The sequence below is a fragment of the Lactuca sativa genome, chromosome 3, assembly GCF_002870075.4.
Source record: "Lactuca sativa cultivar Salinas chromosome 3, Lsat_Salinas_v11, whole genome shotgun sequence".
Classification (NCBI taxonomy): domain Eukaryota; kingdom Viridiplantae; phylum Streptophyta; class Magnoliopsida; order Asterales; family Asteraceae; genus Lactuca; species Lactuca sativa.
The window spans coordinates 33,956,365-33,977,247 of NC_056625.2; the positions used below are offsets into that span (position 1 = coordinate 33,956,365).

A 20,883-nucleotide genomic window follows, 5' to 3' on the forward strand; every position below is an offset into this window, starting at 1 on the left:
TTCAGTCTCTTCCTTATTTGTAACTTCATCCCACAGACTCCCATTATAGTAGGCACATCTAAGCTTTCACTGTTTCCTACACTTCCACCAATCTCAAGAGTACTACCGATAGGTTTTACAATGTTTTCGTATGAGGTTCCATCTAACTTAACTTGATTTTATTTTTTCTCTATTGGGGCTTGCTTAAATCTCATCATTGTATAAGTCACTCTTGTTGAACGCTACATCCCAACTTGTGATAAGTCTTTTTTATCCCAAAAGCGGTAAAGCGTTTTCATCCAACATGTAGTCTATGAAGGTGAATTTCCTTGAATTTTCCTCGAACTTGTTTCTTTTTGGATCTTTTCTCTCGACATAAGAGACATATCCAAAAAATTTCAAGTGACTAAGTGAAATCTCCCTGAACTAACCATTCCTATTCTATACTTTTGTACCTTACAGGACCAATGGTCCTTGTTGATATGTATGCGCTTGTGATGATTGGATATGCCAAGAACATCAACATTTGACCTTTTCTAATATTTTTTCTGTTTAATTCTTACAATAAACTCTAGAAGTTTAATAGATTACACACATTTCTATTTACTAAAAAGGCATGAGATGGGACCATTCAAATATTAGTTCAACCATTGAATGGGGATTCACCATTCAACCCTCCATAATGTTTTGAATTTCTATTAAATGTCATGTTATTTTCATCAACAAAATGTTTATACTTGGAAATCCAAGGCCGATCATGAGGATTTAAATATCCTTAAATGGTAAGGATGAGATAGAAAAGACACTTATTGCACCCCAAAAAAATTTGACCCTAAACAACTGTCCACTTTGCACCTCCCCTTCCTCCCCCCCCCCCCCCCCCCCCCCCCCCCCCCCCCCAAATGCTCAGAACATATTAATTAATTTCATGGTGTTTCTTAAATTATAAATTATAACTAGGTATTTACTTTTATAGTGAATTACAGTATGTGTGGAAGTTTAGTCCCTAACTTTCATTATCTCTTAAATCAACTAAGAGTTGACATGCATTTATTAGGTTTTATATTGTGTTCTATTTATTATAAGCCTAAAGAAATATGAGTATTATGTTTGTTTTTTATGGTTTTAAAACTGACCTAACATAATAAAAACACCATACCTATTCCGACCATACCTATTCCGGTTTATAGCCGGTACCAAACCACAAGTAAAATCGAAAATTGCACCACACAAAAAAAGAACCATACAATTTTCTTAAACTAAAAAGTGATTTGTTTGATTTTTGGTTTGGTTGAGCCAAAAACCACACTAAACTACACCACGAGTTCACGTGTACCCCTAGAAAGGGGGCTACTATATCATTCAGGTGTTAAAACTTAAAAGACCAAGTTTAATTAATTTTCATGACATTTTGCTATAGCTTTTGTTTAAAAAAAAAAAAAAAAAAAAAAAAAAAAAAAAAAAAAAACTTTTAAAATTTTGGTCCTTTTTAGATTTCATTTAGTTATCTTCAAATTTTAATTATAGAAAAGTAAAGTGAAAGACATACTGCACAGTTTGTCATTTCCTGATGATATTTGGACACAAACTGATATAAACATAATTAAGAGATATACAAACAAATTTTTGGAGATCTGAATTCAAAATTCATGCAATACTACTTTGTACATGATGCAATAAAAGTTGTGTACATTGCTCCAAACCAAAAATAAATATAAAATATCTACCAAATCGCCATGGTTTTGGTTACAAGGGAGTTTATACTTTATACTGTTTTAATCTGACAATTACACCCATCAGTAATAATACTACTCAAACTCAAGTACACCTTCCTCATGAACATACATTAAAGCAACAGATATCAACATGCAAAAAGGAGGTAGGTGGTGCCAGATTTCAAGAAATTTACAAGTATGCCATTGTCCTGTCCTTCTTCATGCATAATACATATACAAGCTGTTTGAAGCAGCACATGCGATTAAGTTCTCATTTGGATGCCATGCCAGGTGGAGCAACTTCGTTGAAATATCATAACTGTTGTTTCCATTTATGTCAACTCCTGAGTTATCCAAACCTATCAAAAATTAATATTATAAATCATGATGCTTAAAATTATTTGAGAAAACTCATTGTCGGATTAAATGTACATTATAATTTTACATACCTCGCCTGCTCCCAACAGCATGAGTATAGTTTGCAGGGGATCTTAAGAATCTTGGAGGGGTTTGGATTTGTCTCCTATTTTAGTTAATTACAATTTACAAACATCAAATATTTATAATATATATACTTATATATTAAGTTTTTTTTTGTTATTAAAATAACCACAAGTAAATGAATGGTGTATACCTTGTGGGATTCTTGGTTGCCTCTAAAGTTGTTGCTTCTGAGCTCCCCGAAGAACAACCAAAAACACGAAACAAATTGCTGGATTATGAATTATTGTTTAGTACAACATAAAAATATAAGAAAACTTAGATAAAATAACTCATTTTTGAGGAATATAATAGAAAAAAAAAGGTAATCAAGTCAAGAAAACGAAAGTCAAACCTGTAAGAACCACTTGCCACCCGTTGTCCATCTCCACTCAGACAACACTCAAACTTATCAAATATCGAATCGTTTTCATATAAATCACACAACTGAAAATAAATAAAGAATGAGCTGACCTTATTTCATAATATGAAATTATATTTTTAAAGTTGTTGAAAGGTTTGTAATTAATTACCTTGGGTCTCAGATGTTCATGCACTTGGAAAGTTGCAACTGGTCCAGGACCCATATTTATATCCCACAACTGATCACAAATAATTAAAAACAAAATATTTTAAATAAATATGTATATATACAAATGAAATATTTATAAAAAAAAAAATACCTTAAGTGTCATGTAGTCGCGACTAAGTATATACCTACCCCCCTTTGCAAACTTGATATCAGAAATTGAGGAAATAATATCTGTGAAAGAAGATCTTGAACCTTGAGGTTCATGTTCTTCAAATCTGTAACAGTAAATGAATAATAAGAAATATAAATGAAGGGAAATAGTTTAATAGAAAATTCAAAAATTGTAATTACTTACAATTTGCTATGATTGTCACATAAAGCTGATTGCCTCAAATCAAGAAGCCTTATTGACCCTTTTGAGCTACTATATGCCAACATATTACAATGTGAAGGATGAAACTCTGCTGAAGTTATAACCTCTGTACAAACAAATTTAAACAATTGTTAAAAATATTATAAACCTAGTATTTAATTTGAAAAAAAAAAATACTATCACCAGTTAAATCATCCATGTTTGCAGGCTTCATGTCAACAATATTAAAACTCTGAGTGTTGATTTCAAAGTTCCAAAGGTTTATGCGTAAATCATCAGCTGAGATAAATGTTTCACCATCACTACAAAATGGAAATAATTAATAAATAATCAGATAACATTTTAAATGTGTATTAAATAAAGTAAAAGTATTGAAGCACACCTGTTATTAGAAATGGAATTAATATGATAGTCATGAGCATGGGCATATGTTCTTCTACATCTAGCTAAAAGGCTGGAGTCATGACTGGTTACCTGAACATAAAAAGTTGGAACTTTTAATGAAAATAAATAATTATTTAACTATTAATAATAATAATAAATAATTAGGCTGCATAGAACTACCATAGGTAATCGTAGAGATGTATGTACATTTGAGCTACTAATAAAACCATTGCTCAAATGATTTGAAGGGTCTATATTAAAGTTGCATATCTTTTTGATCTTCTTTTCTTGGACCTAGTAAAAATATAAGGAAATTAGCATAGATTGAAATACAAAAAAATAATCCGTATCAGACTTTTTTATATTCATACCTTCCAGAACTTTATGGTTTTATCATTAGTGGATAGCAGAAAAAGGGAACTGTTAGCTGTTTGACACCATTTAATCTTGTTGATTTTCTCTTCAATTTCCAAGCTTTTTAAATAATCAAACTGAAATCACATAAATATGAGAATAAATGTACATGATCAATGATAAAATTGACACAAAATGACAAACAAACCTCAGGTTCATGACTTTGGAATTCGGTTTTATAGCGGAATTCAGGGTGGCGGCTGCTGGAACAATCCATTCCTTCTAGAACTCTTCGAAGAACACCATGCTATATTATACATTTTCATGTTATAATATGAATTAACAAGATAAATGAACAAATTTTAAAGAACATGATCAATGATCATGGAGCATTAGAGCATACATCTATTTGGTCACTTCTTTCAAATAAAACCACACGACCTCCACGATCTCCGGTTGCAAGATGATCACCAGTTTTATCAAATTCTATTGCTGAAATGACATCAACTGCAATGAAAGCATTCAAAGTGTAAATAAATGCAGATGATTTAGCATTGATTACTCAAGATCATGACATCTAATAAGCTTCCCCTCTATGTTTTGGCTTAAGCTATCAGAACTCAAAAGGTTTGTACTTTCAGTTTAATCGCTGCATTCTGTAAATAGATACATAATTTAGCATATTGGAGACGAAATTCCCTTAGCTTCAACTTTAGAAGATCAAACAGAAGGTATAGTTTCACTACGTACATGCAAAGAATTACATTATCAATCAATTTTTAATTGGAAAAGTACAGGTTCAATTAAGAATCAAAACGTCCCTGTTTTTTTTTCTGCTATAGTAAGAAACAGAAAAGCGAGAACGAACTAAAATCAAAACAAAACCAAAGTGAAATTGAATACACCAAATTTGATTAACAAAACCAAAGCGAAATTTGATTAAATATTGTTTGTACCTTCTTGAACCTCTTCTCCTGCAGCACGTTCACCAAAAACCTGAGAGAATTTCCAGTCTAAGCCTGCTGGAGTCATAGCCACGTCACCCTCGCCGTCCATTTCGCAAACTTCAAACACAAGAATCGACGACTCAAAATCAACCCGATTGTCGCTGAAATGAAATCAGAAATGCAAAGTCTGGAGTTTAATGGTTTATCGAACACCATAAACGATTTCTATACACTAATCCGCATTTTCCTTCGTCTTGGATGAGTGAATCGGGCATGAATTTGGCGAATTGACACTGAGTAGCTGTGTAAAAACCCCACGAACGCATACACTATGAACTATGAAGTAAATAATTTCTATATTTGGAATCGATTCGACGAGGATTGTAGAAAGATTTTCACACAATCTGAGTATCCTCTTTTTCTCGTTTTCTTTCTCACATTTGGTAAATGGAATCTCTCCCCTTCCCCACGAAAACACACTTTCGCATTAATCTCACCATTAAATAAAACAAAAAAACAATTCGTCATTAATTAATTAGATTATTGTTGTATCTTAATATTTTCTACTAACAAACAAACAAACAATATCATCATCATTAAGGTAACTTATAGACTTATCGTTCGGTCAAATATGATTAACACGGTTTGGAAAATCCAATCGATCATTTTAATTAAACTCAAAATCATTTGTGTGTATATTATAACCACAATACGTATATATGAGTTTTTACTTTTTAATAAAAACCAATACTATTCTTTTTTTTTCTTTAAAATAATATGAAGTGTTGCAAAATTTATTACTACGTACTTAAAGTTAAAAATTCATTTTTCAACAAAAGTAATTTTAATTTTCATAGGGTAGAATAACTAAATTAGAATGTTAAATTAAAAGTTATAACAAAAGTTTAATTTAAAAAACGATAAGGATTAAGATAAGTAATTGTATCTAATGTGTAACCAATATATTAATTAACTGTTTATTACGTTTATTTTTAAAACTTAATGTTCAATTTAAAACATATATGGAAAAACCTTTTAAACTTGGCTACTAAGGAATCAACGCCTAGGGAAATGAAGGAAAATAAAGAAGGCTCGACTTTCCTTTTATTTTTTTCTTTTCTTCATCATTCCACATTTAAAATGATAGATTTCAACGCAAAAAATGCTCATTTGTTTTTCCTATCTTTAAATAAAAACATGCTTTCTTTTCTTCATTCCCTTTTTTTCTTTAAAGAATACTCAAAAACTCAGTTTTCATCCTATTTCATTCCTTAAAACAAATGGAGAACCAATTACAAACAACCATATAAAGTTAATTCAAAAATTTTATATATATATATATATATATATATATATATATATATATATATATATATATATATATATATATATATATATATATATATATATATATATATATATATATAAGTCTCTTAAAAGGATTTAGGATTGTGAAAGAAAAAAAAATCCTAATAAAGAAAGTAAGAATTCACTCCTTATAGTACATAAACACAATAATAACAAAGGAGTTGGAAAATGAATAAGATGAAAACGAAGTTGGAGAAGTACTTGCAAACTCTTTCATTTTTTTTCGTTTTGGATTTCTTTCGTGTAGGCAGTAGTAATGAGAGAAATTGATGTTGTTTAGGGAGTAGCGAAGGCCCATCATCGATGATTTTGATGTCTTTGTGGGTAATCTAATCGTCGGTTGTATGTGGAATTTCATGCCTTTCCATTCCCAAAAATGTCACTTTTCGTGCTTCAAACGTTTTGATGATAGTCCCTCCAATTTGGGATGTAAAATCCCAATGGTGTGTACGTGTTTGTATATATTGCATGAATTGATATTGCCGAGTGTGGTGAAAATTTTGAAGTGTTACTACTATTTATATGTGTTTGCTTATATTTGTTACGGTTTCTATATATATATCCTTATATGAGTTTTGAGCAAATGTGTTCGCGTTTAAAAATGTGTATGTGGTTGTTGGTTTTCAAGATGAAGATGACGATAATGTGTCAAGTATGATTGTGTTTAAACATGTGTATATTGTTGTTTTTCTTTTTTAAAGATATGTAGAAATATGACGTGTCTTATGATATAGGAGGTATATTTTTTGGTGGTTAAGTATGGTGTAAACAAATGCCAAAAGAAATATTATTTTTGTTTTTTTATAAATCACATCATTGTATGGTTATAGTCTTGCAGAAATTCAACTGATGTGAATTTTGAGATGAAATTTAGAGTTAAGACGTGTTTAATGTTTTTGGAGTTTATTAACTTAATAGTTATTCTCCTATAAATTTTGAAATATGGTGGTTATAATGTAATTAATCTTTTCTTTAATTATATCAATTACATTTTTAGTTATACAAAATTCATCTAATATTTTTAGGAGTAACTTAGAGGTTTGGTCCATATGGTTTAATCAGATTTCTAATTTGGGCACTTAGATTTAAAAATTGATAAGGTGCATTATCCATATGGTTTTAACAAGCTAAATTCTTCGTCCATCTTCCATATAAAAGACTCATTTGTTATTTCTCATATCTTTTTCTCTTTTTTCTTTATTTACAATAAAAAGAATAAAGAACGTGGATCTTATTACCACACTTATCCATTAGCTCTATGCCTACGACTTACGTTTACCATCTTATTCCTCTCAACTATTGTCATTATCACTCACGCTATGCAATCTTGACCTCCTTTATTACGTGCAATGTTCACGCTCCTTCATTGTCACCACTTAAACCACTGCATCCCTCGATATATTTTCTTACAGACGCTCATACTGTAACCCCATGTTTTAAGAAGTTTCTTATTTCAAGATTGTGGACAATAAATGGATCAAGTAAAGGCCTTACGCTTCAAGAAAATAGGATTTAGACCCTATTGAATGTTGATAACATTGGTTATATGATCTAAGCCATTGGTTTGTGTTTTGGAGTCAAAAGGGTAAAATGGGAAAAATGATGTTTCGGACTTCCTTCATGGATTATGGTTTTTAGTTCGACATGTGTTAAGCCCAAATTAACTATATAGAAGTGTGGGGCTCGTCAATACCTTTTCGTGGGTATAAAGATCTCTGAAAATGGAGTTGAAACAAGTTATGATTGTTTGAAGTTAATGTGGATTTAGGTGAAACCGGCGCAACAGCGTGGCAGTCGCCACGGAGTGGGGATCAGAGCCCACAGTGTGGCAATTTGTCAGGCCCAAGCCAATGATTTTATGGTTTTCAATGTATTTAAGCATAAGGTTCCACATTATGGGGGATTTTAGCAGCCTCCACCACCTCTAGGACCCCTTGGGAGAAACCCTAGCATCCACCTTCAATATTTGAGCTTCTCATATCTCCTATCTCATTTTTTGGTGCTTTTATGATGTTTTGGTAAAGTTAAAGATAATCAAGGCTCTTTTGCTTGCAAGGAATGATACTTCAAGTTTAGATTCATCTAAGACACTACCTTTTTGGACTATTGTAAGATAAAGTTCCAATCTTGCTATCTAGTTCTTTAGATCTTGTCATTTGGGGGTTTTGGCATTTTTGGTCTATTTTATGGATGATCTTGGAGTTGAGTGGACTCTAACATCTTTTGATCAGTTTAGGATGCTTCATGGACCTCATGGACTAGGAAAGTTATGATCTTTTGTCTTCCCTTTTTTTCTCCTTATGCTATTTTTGTGTATTAAAGTTTAGATCTTGAAAGATTATGGTATTATAATGAATAAAGTTGGAAACTTTATACATCTAGACATCTTGTTGATTCAGATCTGAAAATTTGAGACTTGGACTTAATGGATTAAGTTAAGAAAGATGCATTTTTGGGTCCCTTTGAGACTTAAAATCTAGATATTGATGGTTTAGACCTTCCTAATGGATAAAGTTAGAAACTTTATCAATTAACACATTGGATAGGATCAGATCTGAGCTTTGGAGGTCTTGAAATCAAAAGAAAATGGATTAAGCTCATTTGAATTGTTCAGACCAATCCCCACGACATGGCCTTAGGCTGCCACGACATGGAGACTGAGGAATCAGCGATTGTTTTGGCGTTTTGTGCCCACGACATGGCCAAGGAAGACCACGGCTTGGAGGGTTGTAGTTGGAAATTTTGAGCTTATGTAACGTCCCAAAAACTCAGAGTTAAATTTTCATTTTAAAAACACTTAAATCATGTGTAACATCCTAATCCTCAGGTATGAAATTAAATTCTTTTAGCATATTTTCTTGGACCAACTCGGTGAGTTGGAAGGCCTCAACTCGGCGTGTTGAGGTGACATTGGCCGCAAATATTAATGGACCAACTCAGCGAGTCGAGGTGCCTCAACTCGGCGAGTCAGCAGCTGAATATGAAACCCTAATTTTTAGGGTGTTGCACCCTATTTAAAGGCCTTAAGTCCCTTAGATGGCCTCCTTACCAGCCTCCTCTTTCCAGAAACCCTAATTTCGTGCATCATCTTCCAAAGTTGAGTGTGTGAGCTTGAAGAGTTGATTTTTGGTGTTCTTTTGAAGGAGATTAAAGTTTGAGGTGTCAAAATTGAAAAGGAAGGTTATAGATCTAGAACCTCCTCACTTGTTGCAATCTTTTTGAGGTATAAAGTCGACACCTTGCTTCCTTATTTCTTATATCTCTTCCTTGAAAGTTTTATTGGGATATTTGGCTCATTGTCGGATTATTCATGGGGTTGAGCATTTCATGGGTTGTCACCTTAGATCTGGCCATTTTGTGGCCTCATTTGGCTTAAAGTTGCAAGCTTTATTAGGTTCTAGGCCTCATTCATGGATTAAGTTCTTTATTAAGCCTTTCATGAGTTCTACAGCTTCTTTTGGCATGAATGAACATAAAGTTGGCAACTTTACGTGGTTTTCCAGACCTAGAGTACCATATCTACATCTTAAAGCATTAGATTTGATAAAAATGATTGAATGTGTTAAGCTGGGGAAAACTCGGCGAGTTTTCCAGCTAACTCGGTAAGTTGGCTAGGGTTTTCCCGACCTTCTGAGTACCATGATAGGGTTTTCCTATCAAGACCCTAGTTCACTCCCACCAAGGGCCCACATAAAGATGGTTGGCGACCTAAATCCAGTACCACAATATGTGCTCCACTCATGACTCTCGGTATGCAAAATGGCATATGACGACCCTCAAAATAATAATAACCAGACAATCATAGAGAAGCTAAACTGGAAATAATGTCTTACAAATACAAATTCATGATCTAAAAGCGTACATATATATATATATATATATATATATATATATATATACACACATATGAAGGATAAGGCACAAAGAAAACGAAAATGGAACATACCCACGATAGTCTTTGATGAAACTCTGATCTCCCTTGCCTGCAACTGCAATGCTCGACCCTTTACTGTTGGAGCCTCTACCTGGCCTCGTAGCCATCAGTAATCCTCAAAGTAACTGAAGCAGGTTCTTTCACTGCTCCATTTATCAACCTCGAACAGTCGACCTTCTTGTGGCCCACCTAATTGCAGTGAAAATACATCGAAACCAATCCTCGAGGACAATCCCTGCTGTAATGACCCATTTAACTACAACTGAAACATCCCCTTCCTGTCTCCCGACAGCTCCCCTCATGAGTCCTCCTGCACTTGGCACAACGGCCCCAACCCTGATGGCCTCCTACTCACGGATCCTGAGTCTTGGGCCTCTTTGCAGGACCCCCAGTTGTCTGAACCTAATCTATCTTCCTCTTCCCGAGGTGCTCCGAGTCAATCTCCCGCTCTCATGCTCTAGAAATCATATCCTCCATGGTGTTGCAACCAAACATGCTCCCAAATTCCCTAATATTGTCCCACAACATATCATGGTACCTTGTCTTCCTTATCTCCTCATCCGCAGTGTACTGCGCAACCAATAAGGCCCTCTCCCCGAATTAGTAGTGATCTCCTCCACAGTCTCGGTTATCTGGCGAAGGTCCTGAAACTCCCTCGCCAACTGGTGCAAACTCCGCCCTAAACTGGGTCACAAACTGTAACTATTGGGAATTTCCCATCACCAATTGTCACTGAAGATTTGTATAACCTATGACAATGATAGAACTTTTAATATTGAAGGAAAATATGATAATAGGGTCAAAAATGAGTGATCAAAAAGTTATGCCACTTTTCAGGATGGTTAGAGTATTTGGAAAACACACAACAAAATGATCCCAAGGATATAAGCGTTCTGAAAATCTGACACCAATTGGAGGAATTATGATTTTATAAAAAAAAAAAATAAGAACCAACCGCGTTAATAACGCTATTAGTGTTAAAATAACATAAAGAGATTGGTTGAGTTTCGACTAAGGTCACTAAAAGGAAAATCATAGTAACCCATGAGACAAGGACTTTGAAAGGAAAAATGTCAAAAACGGAGTTCGTATAAAGGAGATACGATTTTTATAAAAATATAAAATACGAGTTAAAAATGAAAGTCAAAATTTGACAAAGAGACCTTAAGGAAAGTTGTAGTACTGGTAGAGAGCTAAACAAATATATAAAGAGGGTAAGAAACAATATTCATATAAGGAAGATATGATTTTTTATAAAAGATTTAGCAGTGCATGCTAGGTGGGCGTCATGCCTGGTGTGCATACCCGACACCTATATTCTAGCATCCCATGCTTCCTAAGCTACAAGGCATCACATATCAGGCCAATCTAACACATACTGATCAGAACTAGCATGCAAGTCTACAAGCTTATACAATAGGCATACAAGGCATCTCTCTTAGCATTCTATCATGCAAACACTGAGCAGATGCTTAGCCCTAACTAACATGTGATTCACAAATTCATAAATCAAATCATATCAGATAACATGTATGGGTATTTGGGAAAAAATTACTTGACCTTCGCTGATTGCACACACCACACCCTTTATTGTCTTAAAAATTATTTTCTTAAAATTATGTTTCTTTTTGAAAAACTTTACCAAATCCTCAATTTGAGTTCAGACAGGCCCGAGAGTATGTCCGAATCCATCAAACCAAGGCTCTCATACCAATTTGAAACGTCCGAAAAATAAGACCCGGGAATTTCCATTTTTAAATTACTAAAATAGTAAATCTTATAATTTTCATAAAACCAAGGTAATCCAATTTTTATCCATACATCATCGTTATCAAAAGTAAATCACAGAATAAGGAAGCATGTGGTGTGTGTTCTGCAATCACCCCAAGCTCTTCCCTTTGAAAACAGAAGTACCTGAAACATAAACTGAAAACCATAAGCACAAAGATTAGTGAGTTCCTCAAAATACCACATACCATATATACACAAATAAACACATAATGGGCCCCACCCTGTCATCGGGCCCCGTTTGGTATACAAATCCATCAATCGTCGGGCCCTGGCCATTATAGATATAAAACATATAAATATATCAATACATAACACATGTAATAATCACAAAAGATACATAGCATACAGAATGGTCATCGGGCCCCGCCCGGCATCGAGTCGTACCCGGTAATCATAAAAACACATACAAATAACTAGCATACAATATACTCACCAGGCCCCACCCGGCATCAAGCTCCACTCAGTAAACATAAAACACATAACACATGCAAGAGTCATGCAGACGACAATAATACTAAGCATAACAAACCATGGACCGGTATTGGTGCCTTCGACCCGCTAAGTCCATATCTATAATTGGTATGTACTTGATTTGATAGTAGCATGACCCTTTTGGGTTGCCTTCACCATAACAACTTGACATGTTGACTTTTGGAGAAAGAAGTTAATAAATGATTTATTAGTATATTATAAGAATAATATATTAATTAGAAATCATATTGTTCAAATAGTAATTAATCAGAAATTAATTTAACATTAATTTTGGGATTAAAGGAACTGAGTGAAAGTACGGGCACTGGTTTTCCAAATCATTGATAGTTGTAGAGTTGGGCTGCTGGACTCCATTAGAATGGGGTGGACGAATTTCTATAGGCGGGCCCTATAGAAGTCGTCCAAGGCCTTCTAGAAGGAGTGTCCATGGGTTGCTTGGAGCCTAAGCAAGGAATTAGGGTTTCAACTGAAAAAACTAGCAGCCACAGCTATTTAAAGACCCCTAGATGTAACGACGTAAATTTTCAAAACAATTTTTCATTTTTCAACAACCAAATTTATATTTAAACATTCTCAAAACATATGTTCCATAGTAGTTATCAAAATAATACATATCCCAAGATCACAAATAAAATCTCCTGACTATGTGTACGAATCATGTCGGTGCCTTTCCACGGTCCTCGCTAGTACCCGAAACACATAACACATCAACTGTAAGCATAAATGCTTAGTGAGTTCCCCAAAATACCACTTACACACATACGCCTTTCCAGGTCATACTCTACACGACCTTCCAGTCCATGTGTCTCAGGGGACTTCCGTCCCAGTCCCAGTAAACATTCCGGTCCTACTCATATCGACCTTCCGGTCCATGACTCCCTGACCTTCTGGTCCACGTCGTAATACCTTCTGGCCCATATCATACATAGCACACATATCACATACATAACGCATACAGAACATGCAAAGCATAACATACAATACATGCATCTCTTAGCACAAGACCTTCCGGTCACACATAGGTACCTTTCCGGGTACAATATAGTGAGAAGACTCAAGAAATGCAAGGAAAGCTTTAAGCTTTTTACCTCAAAAAGGAGCTCCAACCTCTATTGAACTCGGATCTACTCTTGCTCTCCAACTTCTAGCTCCAACAATGGCTTCCTCTTCTCCTTCTTCACCTTAAAAAGGCACCTTCAGGCTTAAGAACACACACACAAGCTCAAAACGGGGTTTCTGCTCTCTTAGGGTTCACTCACTGAGGTATGGTGGCTGGGGTAAAGGACTTAACGTTCCTTTTATAGTGCACAAGCCAATATTTAGGGTTTGCATCTAGGCACATTACGCCCAGCGTAACCCTGGGTACGCCCATCGTACCCAGGCGAGTTTGTGTCCAAAATAAGCGCGCGAGTACGCGCGGCGTACGCCTCATTACGCCCAGCGTACTCATAAGTCCAATATTCAACTTAAGGGGATTATCTTGACAATTTGCATAAATAGAAGGGTTATAACGCTTGCCTGAGTTTCGGGATGTTACACTAGACCTCCTGAAATTAGCGACTGCTTTCTAAGAAGAATCCCTAGCCAATTTTATGCCTTTCTCTCACTCATCCTTTGCTACTGGTGTTTGTGACTCCATTAGAAGTGCAACACTTGAGGCATTAGAGATTTTACGAGTCAAGATCATCCGTGGAATTCTAGTATTAGGGTTGTTGCTTTAGAATTTCTATTTGCATGTATAATTAGAGAAAAACTTAGATCCAAAGAGGTTAGGGTTGCATGATTGAATAGGATGTTGTTGTACTCAAAACCCATCAAAAACAACTAAGCCTAAAATATGGCCCAAACCAAAGCCCAAACACCGAAGTCCAATCCTGTTGAGTATTGTTGGGTTTTGAGCATTCTAACACTCCTAAGTGTACATGCAACCCTAAATACCTTGGATCTATGTTTTCTCTATTATACATGCAAATATGAACATCCAAGGTATTATCCTAATCTAGCATACAAAACAATGAATATAACAAGATAGAATACATACCTCTTTGATGTAGAATGTCCTCATGAAGCTTGAGTTCCTAGTGCCCCAAGTGTGACACCTCAAATGGTTCACATAACATCATATGCACTTGGAAGACTTAGAGAGAGACACCACACTTCCTGAAAATCGGCTAGTCCTTTCTTCCTATCTCTAGTGGCCGATTTTTCCCAAAGAATATGATCTTATATAGTTGTTAAAATTAGGGTAAACCCTAATTGTCATGGCTTTCCATTTCCTTGGATCCATGGGTTCAAATACACCATGGAAGCATCCTATGGGTTTTAGTCCAACTTGATAATCCATGGAGCATTAGCCCACTATACAAGTATGGATGATTTACACAATCAACCCATATATTTAATTAGTCTTCTTTTGATCACTTAATTAATTCTAGATTAATTCTTGATCAATACTAATTAAATAATCTTATTAATATATTATAACTTATAATATATTAACAAACCTTAAGTGTTATTTCTCTCATTATAGTCTATCCAAATGCATGATGCCATGCAACCCAAATGGACAATGTCGGGTCGGGTCAAGTCTTACCAATTATAGTTATGGACTTAGACATTAATCCAACAAGTACGCGGGGCGTGCTCAGCTGTATGCTAAGCGTACACGCTTTAGGGCTTGCACGCGACACATACGAGCTTGTAGTCTTGTACGCCCAATGTACTCACCCATTCAGCCAAGTAACATTTTTACTCCTTAATCCGCTAAGACATTGTTCCAAAACGTAGATGTGACTTCCTTGAGATGGATACTCAAGTAAAGTTGCTAGCTTTGTGTTCATGCATGGCTAAATGAATCTCTTAAAGCTAAAAAGGACTTATTAGGTGACTTAATGCATGCATGTGACCATAAACCTCATAAAGCTTGCACCTTTATGCTTAAGAACCTAATAACAATCTCAGATCTAAAAGGATAAGCCCTTCAAACGCATCAATCAACCCAAAAGCATGAAAATCAAGATAACAAGAGATCTAAGCATTTAAAAGCCAAGGTATGAACTTGATACCTCAAAAGACTTGCAAAATGAGTGAAGATTCTAGATCTCTAAGTTTCCCACCAAGCTATGAACCTTCTTCAATCTCTTCAAAATGATCAAACAAACACCAATTTCTCCTCAGGACTCAAATGCACAACAATAGAGGCTAAGGGTCGATTTCTAGGGTTTAGGAGGCATGGAGGCTGGTAAAGAGGCCAACCCTAGGGACTTAAGGTCTTTATATAGGGTGCAACACACTTAAATTAAGTTTTCTTAAACTCCTTATACGCCAAGCGTAACCCTCGTACACCCAGCGTACGAGGCCTCGCATCCGCGACCAAGTTTGCTTAGTACGCTCACCGTACGCCAGTGTACTCAACCTCGCACCCACATACTCAACCTCGCACTAGTACACCCTGCGTACTCCCTATGTACCCCTTGACTCCAAAACACAAACCGAACACCTGGATCATCTAAATTACGTCACCCACACCCAAATGGGTAACGATTCGGGACAGGGCGTTACACTTTGTTTTTTGTGTTCTTGTTATTTGTCATTTTCCATTCAATATGATCGGCATATACATATATATATATATATATATATATATATATATATATATACATGGCTTTAAAATATTATAAAATATTGGGATTATTTTTCATACATATATAAATAACTCCAACGATCATTATTGTAAATAAATATTTATTTATAAATTTATCGCAAATATCATAGTTGTGTCAAACCCTTTCTTCGTAAAGTATTATAACTTTTATTTCAAATTGTTTATCACAAATAAAATTGGAATAAATCTAAGTTTTAATTAAAAATAAACAAACAAACATGTTTTTTTTTGCTAGAAGATGTTTGAAGAAATTAAAAAATTCTAGTCCTCATACGTAACAAGAAAAAGATGCACAAACATTTTTAGGTATGCGTTTTTTCGGGAAAATAACTTGTAAGGGTAACGAAGTATCAAAATTGTACAAAAAATACCATTGAACTTTTTTTGTACACATATCGCCAACCAACTAGAACGTTTGTATACATATCGTCAACCAACTATAACGTTTGTACACATATGACCATTAAACTTAACATTTGTTCAAAAAATACCATTAAGTTACCAGTAATAATAGGTAACCAACCACGTGGCTGCTGACGTGGATTTTACTGTTTATTATTGGCACATTATATCATAAAACTTTCTTTATACACATTATACCATTAAATATTTTTTTGTACACATTTTACCATTAATTTTTTTGTACATATTTTACCATTAATCGTAAAAATACATATTATTACATAAAAATGGGTTATACATCGCCTATTGTGACTCCCTAATTTTGTAAGGTTTGAGATGAGAGTTCGCTTTTGACAATGATACTAAGTGCCCCCTTTTACAACTACATTGTATATTTTTTTGTAAACATTTTACCATTAAAATTATTTGTACACATTTTACAGTTAATCTTATATAATTTATTCAAAAGAATATCATTTCAAAAAATACATATTATTACATAAAAATGGGTTATCCATCACTTATTGTGACTCCCTGATTTTGTAAGGTTTGGAGGAGAGGATTCGCTTATGACAATGATACTATGCACTACTTTTACAACTACATTTGGAGGAGAGGATTCGCTTGTGACAACGATACTATGCACTACTTTTACAACTGCATCGTACATTTATATTGGTGATACATCGATTGAAACCTACGATGTTTGAACTTGAGACTTCCCTATGGAGCGTATAAGCATTAACTGACGAGCCACCAAGATGAGAATTTAATATTATTATATAAGTATAAAGTATTTTTACAAGTAATCACAAAGTATTTCAATTTATAAATACGTATTTTTTACATACATATAAATCATATTTACAGTAAATATGTATTTTTTATATATAAATAGATATTTCAAAGTATAAACACATATTTTGACATTTGAAAACCATATGTTGGTCATGCAGTATATATTATTATATTGTGTAAATTACACGAATGGTCTCTATGGTTTAGGGTAATTTGGACGTTTGGTCTCTAACTTATTTTTTTAACTCGGAAGGTCCCTATGTTTGTTTTTGTTATGTGCTTGGTATCTGTCTTACCTAAAAAAAATATTTTCCCCTTGATTTTTTAGTTTATTTAAATAAACACACCACCAACCTCATCCCATCACCTTACCTTACATATCTCATTATTTTTCTCTATTTAAATAATAGTCTTTTTAGATAAGATAGGGACCAACCGTTTAAAAAAAACAAACAATAGAGACCAATGACGTAACAAAAACAAACAGTACCGAGTTAAAAAAAATAATTTAGGAACCAAAATACGCAAATTACCCCAAACCATAAGGACCATTCGTGTAATTTACTCTATTATATTTAAATGTATAAATATATAAATACTCAGTTTTCCATTATTTTAGTTTAATACATTTAAATGTATAAATTTATATCCTGATTATGATTATGATTATGACTAGAAAAGTGCGTTGAAATTATGTCGTCGTTTACCGATAGGAAAATGACTTATAAGGGTAAGTTTATTAAACTTTAGCTAAAATAATGAATAATTGAATATTTCTTGGGCACTCAGAGGGAAGTCTCAAGTTCAAATCGTGAGTTTCAATCGATGTATGACCAACATAAATGTAAGATGCAGTTGTAAGTTGTGACATCCCTAATTTCACGGCCAGAAAAGACCGATTTGTTTATGCTTTGTTTTTAAAATCAGAGTAAATTTTTAAAGAAAACGGTTGCGGAATTTGTTCCCAAAACAAGATATGATAATAACTTATCAAAACATTTATCAAAGAGAATGTATTTTCATTTAATAATAAAACCTCGGGATGTCATGTTCCGATACAAACATATAAGCATAAACAGAACTTACATTTAATTACACTAATGATTTATATCTCCTTTAAATCTCTCTGTGAAATATGTCTTCGTATCGATTCCTGTGATACAAAGAAAACTAAGTGGGTCGGGCTTGGGAGGCTGGTGAGCATATAGGGTTTTCATCCCACAATCCTCTTTAATAAATGAAAGTTTTTGTTTGCCACATGTCATCTTCTCCTCCATTTTGACACTTGTCATTTTGTGAGAATTTTAGAAATTTTATTTTCCACTTGTCATTTTTTGGAGATTTCTATTTTCTTAAAATAAAATTCCATAAAATTGTAATGGGTTTTATAAGGAAATAAAATCATCCTATTAATTTGGTAATAAATCCTCATAAATACTTCAAATGATTTATTTTTTTTTTGCAAATTTTCAAAAGATTACATTATGTTATATAAAGTATTACATTATAAAATATTTCATATTTATATATTGATATTAAATTTTTATTTTTAATAAACCCGTGTAATACACGGATCTCACACCTAGTCTTATATTATATATTTATAAATATAGAACATTCAAACTTGTACATTTTCACCATATAAAGGCAACTCTTATCCCACCTCATCGATCCTCACAACGACACGATCTAAACTCTCGTATCTAAAATTTTCCTCTTTACCTGATCCGTACTCACGAATCTAAAACTAACCTTTTCACCTGATCCATACTCACGGATCTAAAACTAACCTTTTCCCCTGATCCATACTCACGGATCTAAAACTACCTTTTCACCTGATCCATACTCACGGATCTAAAACTACCTGATCCATACTCACATATCTAAAACTAACCTCCTGATCTGATCCATACTCTCGGATCAATAATTGTACCCATTCCATACTCCCGGAATAGGGACAGTTAACTATACTCTAATCCTGATCTGATCCATACTCCCGGATCTATAACTGTGCCCAATCCATACTCCCAGACTAGGGACAATTAACTTAGTCTTAATCATATCTGATCCATACTCCCGGATCTATAATTGTGCTCAATCCATACTCCCAGACTAGGGACAATTAACTTAGTCTTAATCCATACTCCCGGACTAATAGCAAGTTTATCTCTTTACTTGATCCATACTCTCGGATCTAAAACTAACCTCTTGGTCTAATCCATACTCACGGATCTAAAACTAGCCTCTTGATCTGATTCCTACTCACAGATCTAAACTAATCTCTTGATCTGATCCATACTCACGGATCTCATCTACCCATGTCCTACCCAACATATTTGTAGTTACAAAATACATATACAGTTTAACTCATTAAAACCTATATAGTTCATTTATTCCACCAACATCTCAAATAAACAACAATATATAAACACATAACACGTATTTCATAGCAAATACTTAATATTTATGTGTTAGAAGAAAATGACCACACACTCACATGATCAGAAGATGATCGGACAACACTACGGCTTGCAATGGTAGTATTCTTTGGTGAAACCGGGATCACTTCACACACTGGGTTTCTCGCGGGCAGAGCTTCGGCTCGGAAACTCTTTTCTTCTCGGGATCTTCGGTGCTTCGGGACTCGCTTCGGGTCTCGGGATGATACCGGGGCTTCGGGGGGTTAAAATTGCACGTAAAACGATGTAATATGGGAGAGAGATGAGAGAATGAGCAACCAAACTCGACTGCCCCTTCAAATCTATTTATAGGGCAAAATCTGCCATTACCACGTCCTGGCAAGTGGCACCTTTTTCCACGTCGTGGGCTTGGTCGTCACTGCATGCGTCATCGCAAGTTGCATCTGGGGGACTCCCGGAGGTGTCAAAAGACTTGCCACGTCGTGGTATCTGACAGTTTTGGGGTTTCGCGCCCCGAACTTCAGAAATTCATAATTTTCGCATACGAATTCCGTTTTCGACGTTCTTTATATCGACGCGTAGGTGAGATTATGCTCTACAACTCTCGTTTAGACTCCATTGGCTAATTTTGACTTTATTTTTAATATATTATAAATATATTACTTATATATTATCTTTAGTAGGCCGGGACAGGAAAACTCCGTTCGAAATTCATAACTTCTTCATCTGAACTCCGTTTTTGTCTGTCTTTTTATCGTTGGACTACTTTCGAAGACATCTTCGACTCTCGTTTAGATCACTAAGGATAGATATATATCTACCTTAAATTCACTATTTACGTCGCGCTGGGTCGTGCTAGGTCGTGCCGGTTCTGTCGCGAAACTTCGACAGGTCATAATTTGTTCGTTATAACTCGGATTTTGGCATTCTTTATATGCACGGAAACCTTGTGACATATACTACAACTTGGTTAAGATTAATCCTTCTAAATAATCTTCCATCAAAAATTCATTTTTGATGCTTATCGTCTCTAAATTGACTAGTCCGGATCTACGGGTGTTACATAAGTGCTTAGTATCATTGTCAAAAGCGAACCCTCTCCCCCAAACCTTACGAAATCTTGGAGTAACAATAGGTGATGGAAAACCCATTTTTATATAACAATATGTATATTTTGAAATGATATTTTTTTGAATAAATTATATAAGATTAAAAAAGTTTAATGGTATAATATGTACAAAAAAATTAAT

The 20,883-nt window shown here is 34.4% G+C and overlaps 1 protein-coding gene across 1 annotated transcript; it reads right to left on the reverse strand.

Moving 5' to 3' along the window:
* Nucleotides 1–1,602: 1,602 nt before the first annotated feature.
* Nucleotides 1,603–6,659, reverse strand: LOC111917248 (serine/threonine protein phosphatase 2A 55 kDa regulatory subunit B beta isoform). Its single transcript, XM_023912922.3, has 15 exons — nucleotides 6,334–6,659; nucleotides 4,774–4,881; nucleotides 4,221–4,324; nucleotides 4,026–4,124; nucleotides 3,835–3,954; nucleotides 3,644–3,757; nucleotides 3,462–3,553; nucleotides 3,263–3,381; nucleotides 3,062–3,185; nucleotides 2,858–2,981; nucleotides 2,708–2,776; nucleotides 2,530–2,621; nucleotides 2,329–2,406; nucleotides 2,144–2,217; nucleotides 1,603–2,053 (listed from the first exon to the last, which is right to left on the reverse strand). Exons 1-15 carry the CDS (start codon nucleotides 6,488–6,490, stop codon nucleotides 1,914–1,916), a joined length of 1,614 nt encoding a protein of 537 aa, XP_023768690.1. The 5' UTR covers nucleotides 6,491–6,659; the 3' UTR covers nucleotides 1,603–1,913.
* Between the last annotated feature and the right edge of the window lie 14,224 nt (nucleotides 6,660–20,883).

Bases quoted from the DNA above. Each gene is read 5' to 3' on its own strand.
- LOC111917248 (XM_023912922.3), bottom strand. From the start codon at position 6,490: ATGAAATTCCACATACAACCGACGATTAGATTACCCACAAAGACATCA. The intron at 2,218-2,328 runs GTATACACCATT...TAACTAAAATAG, and splicing joins GCAACCAAGAATCCCACAAG to GAGACAAATCCAAACCCCTC. The intron at 2,054-2,143 runs GTATGTAAAATT...AATTTTTGATAG, and splicing joins TGCTGTTGGGAGCAGGCGAG to GTTTGGATAACTCAGGAGTT.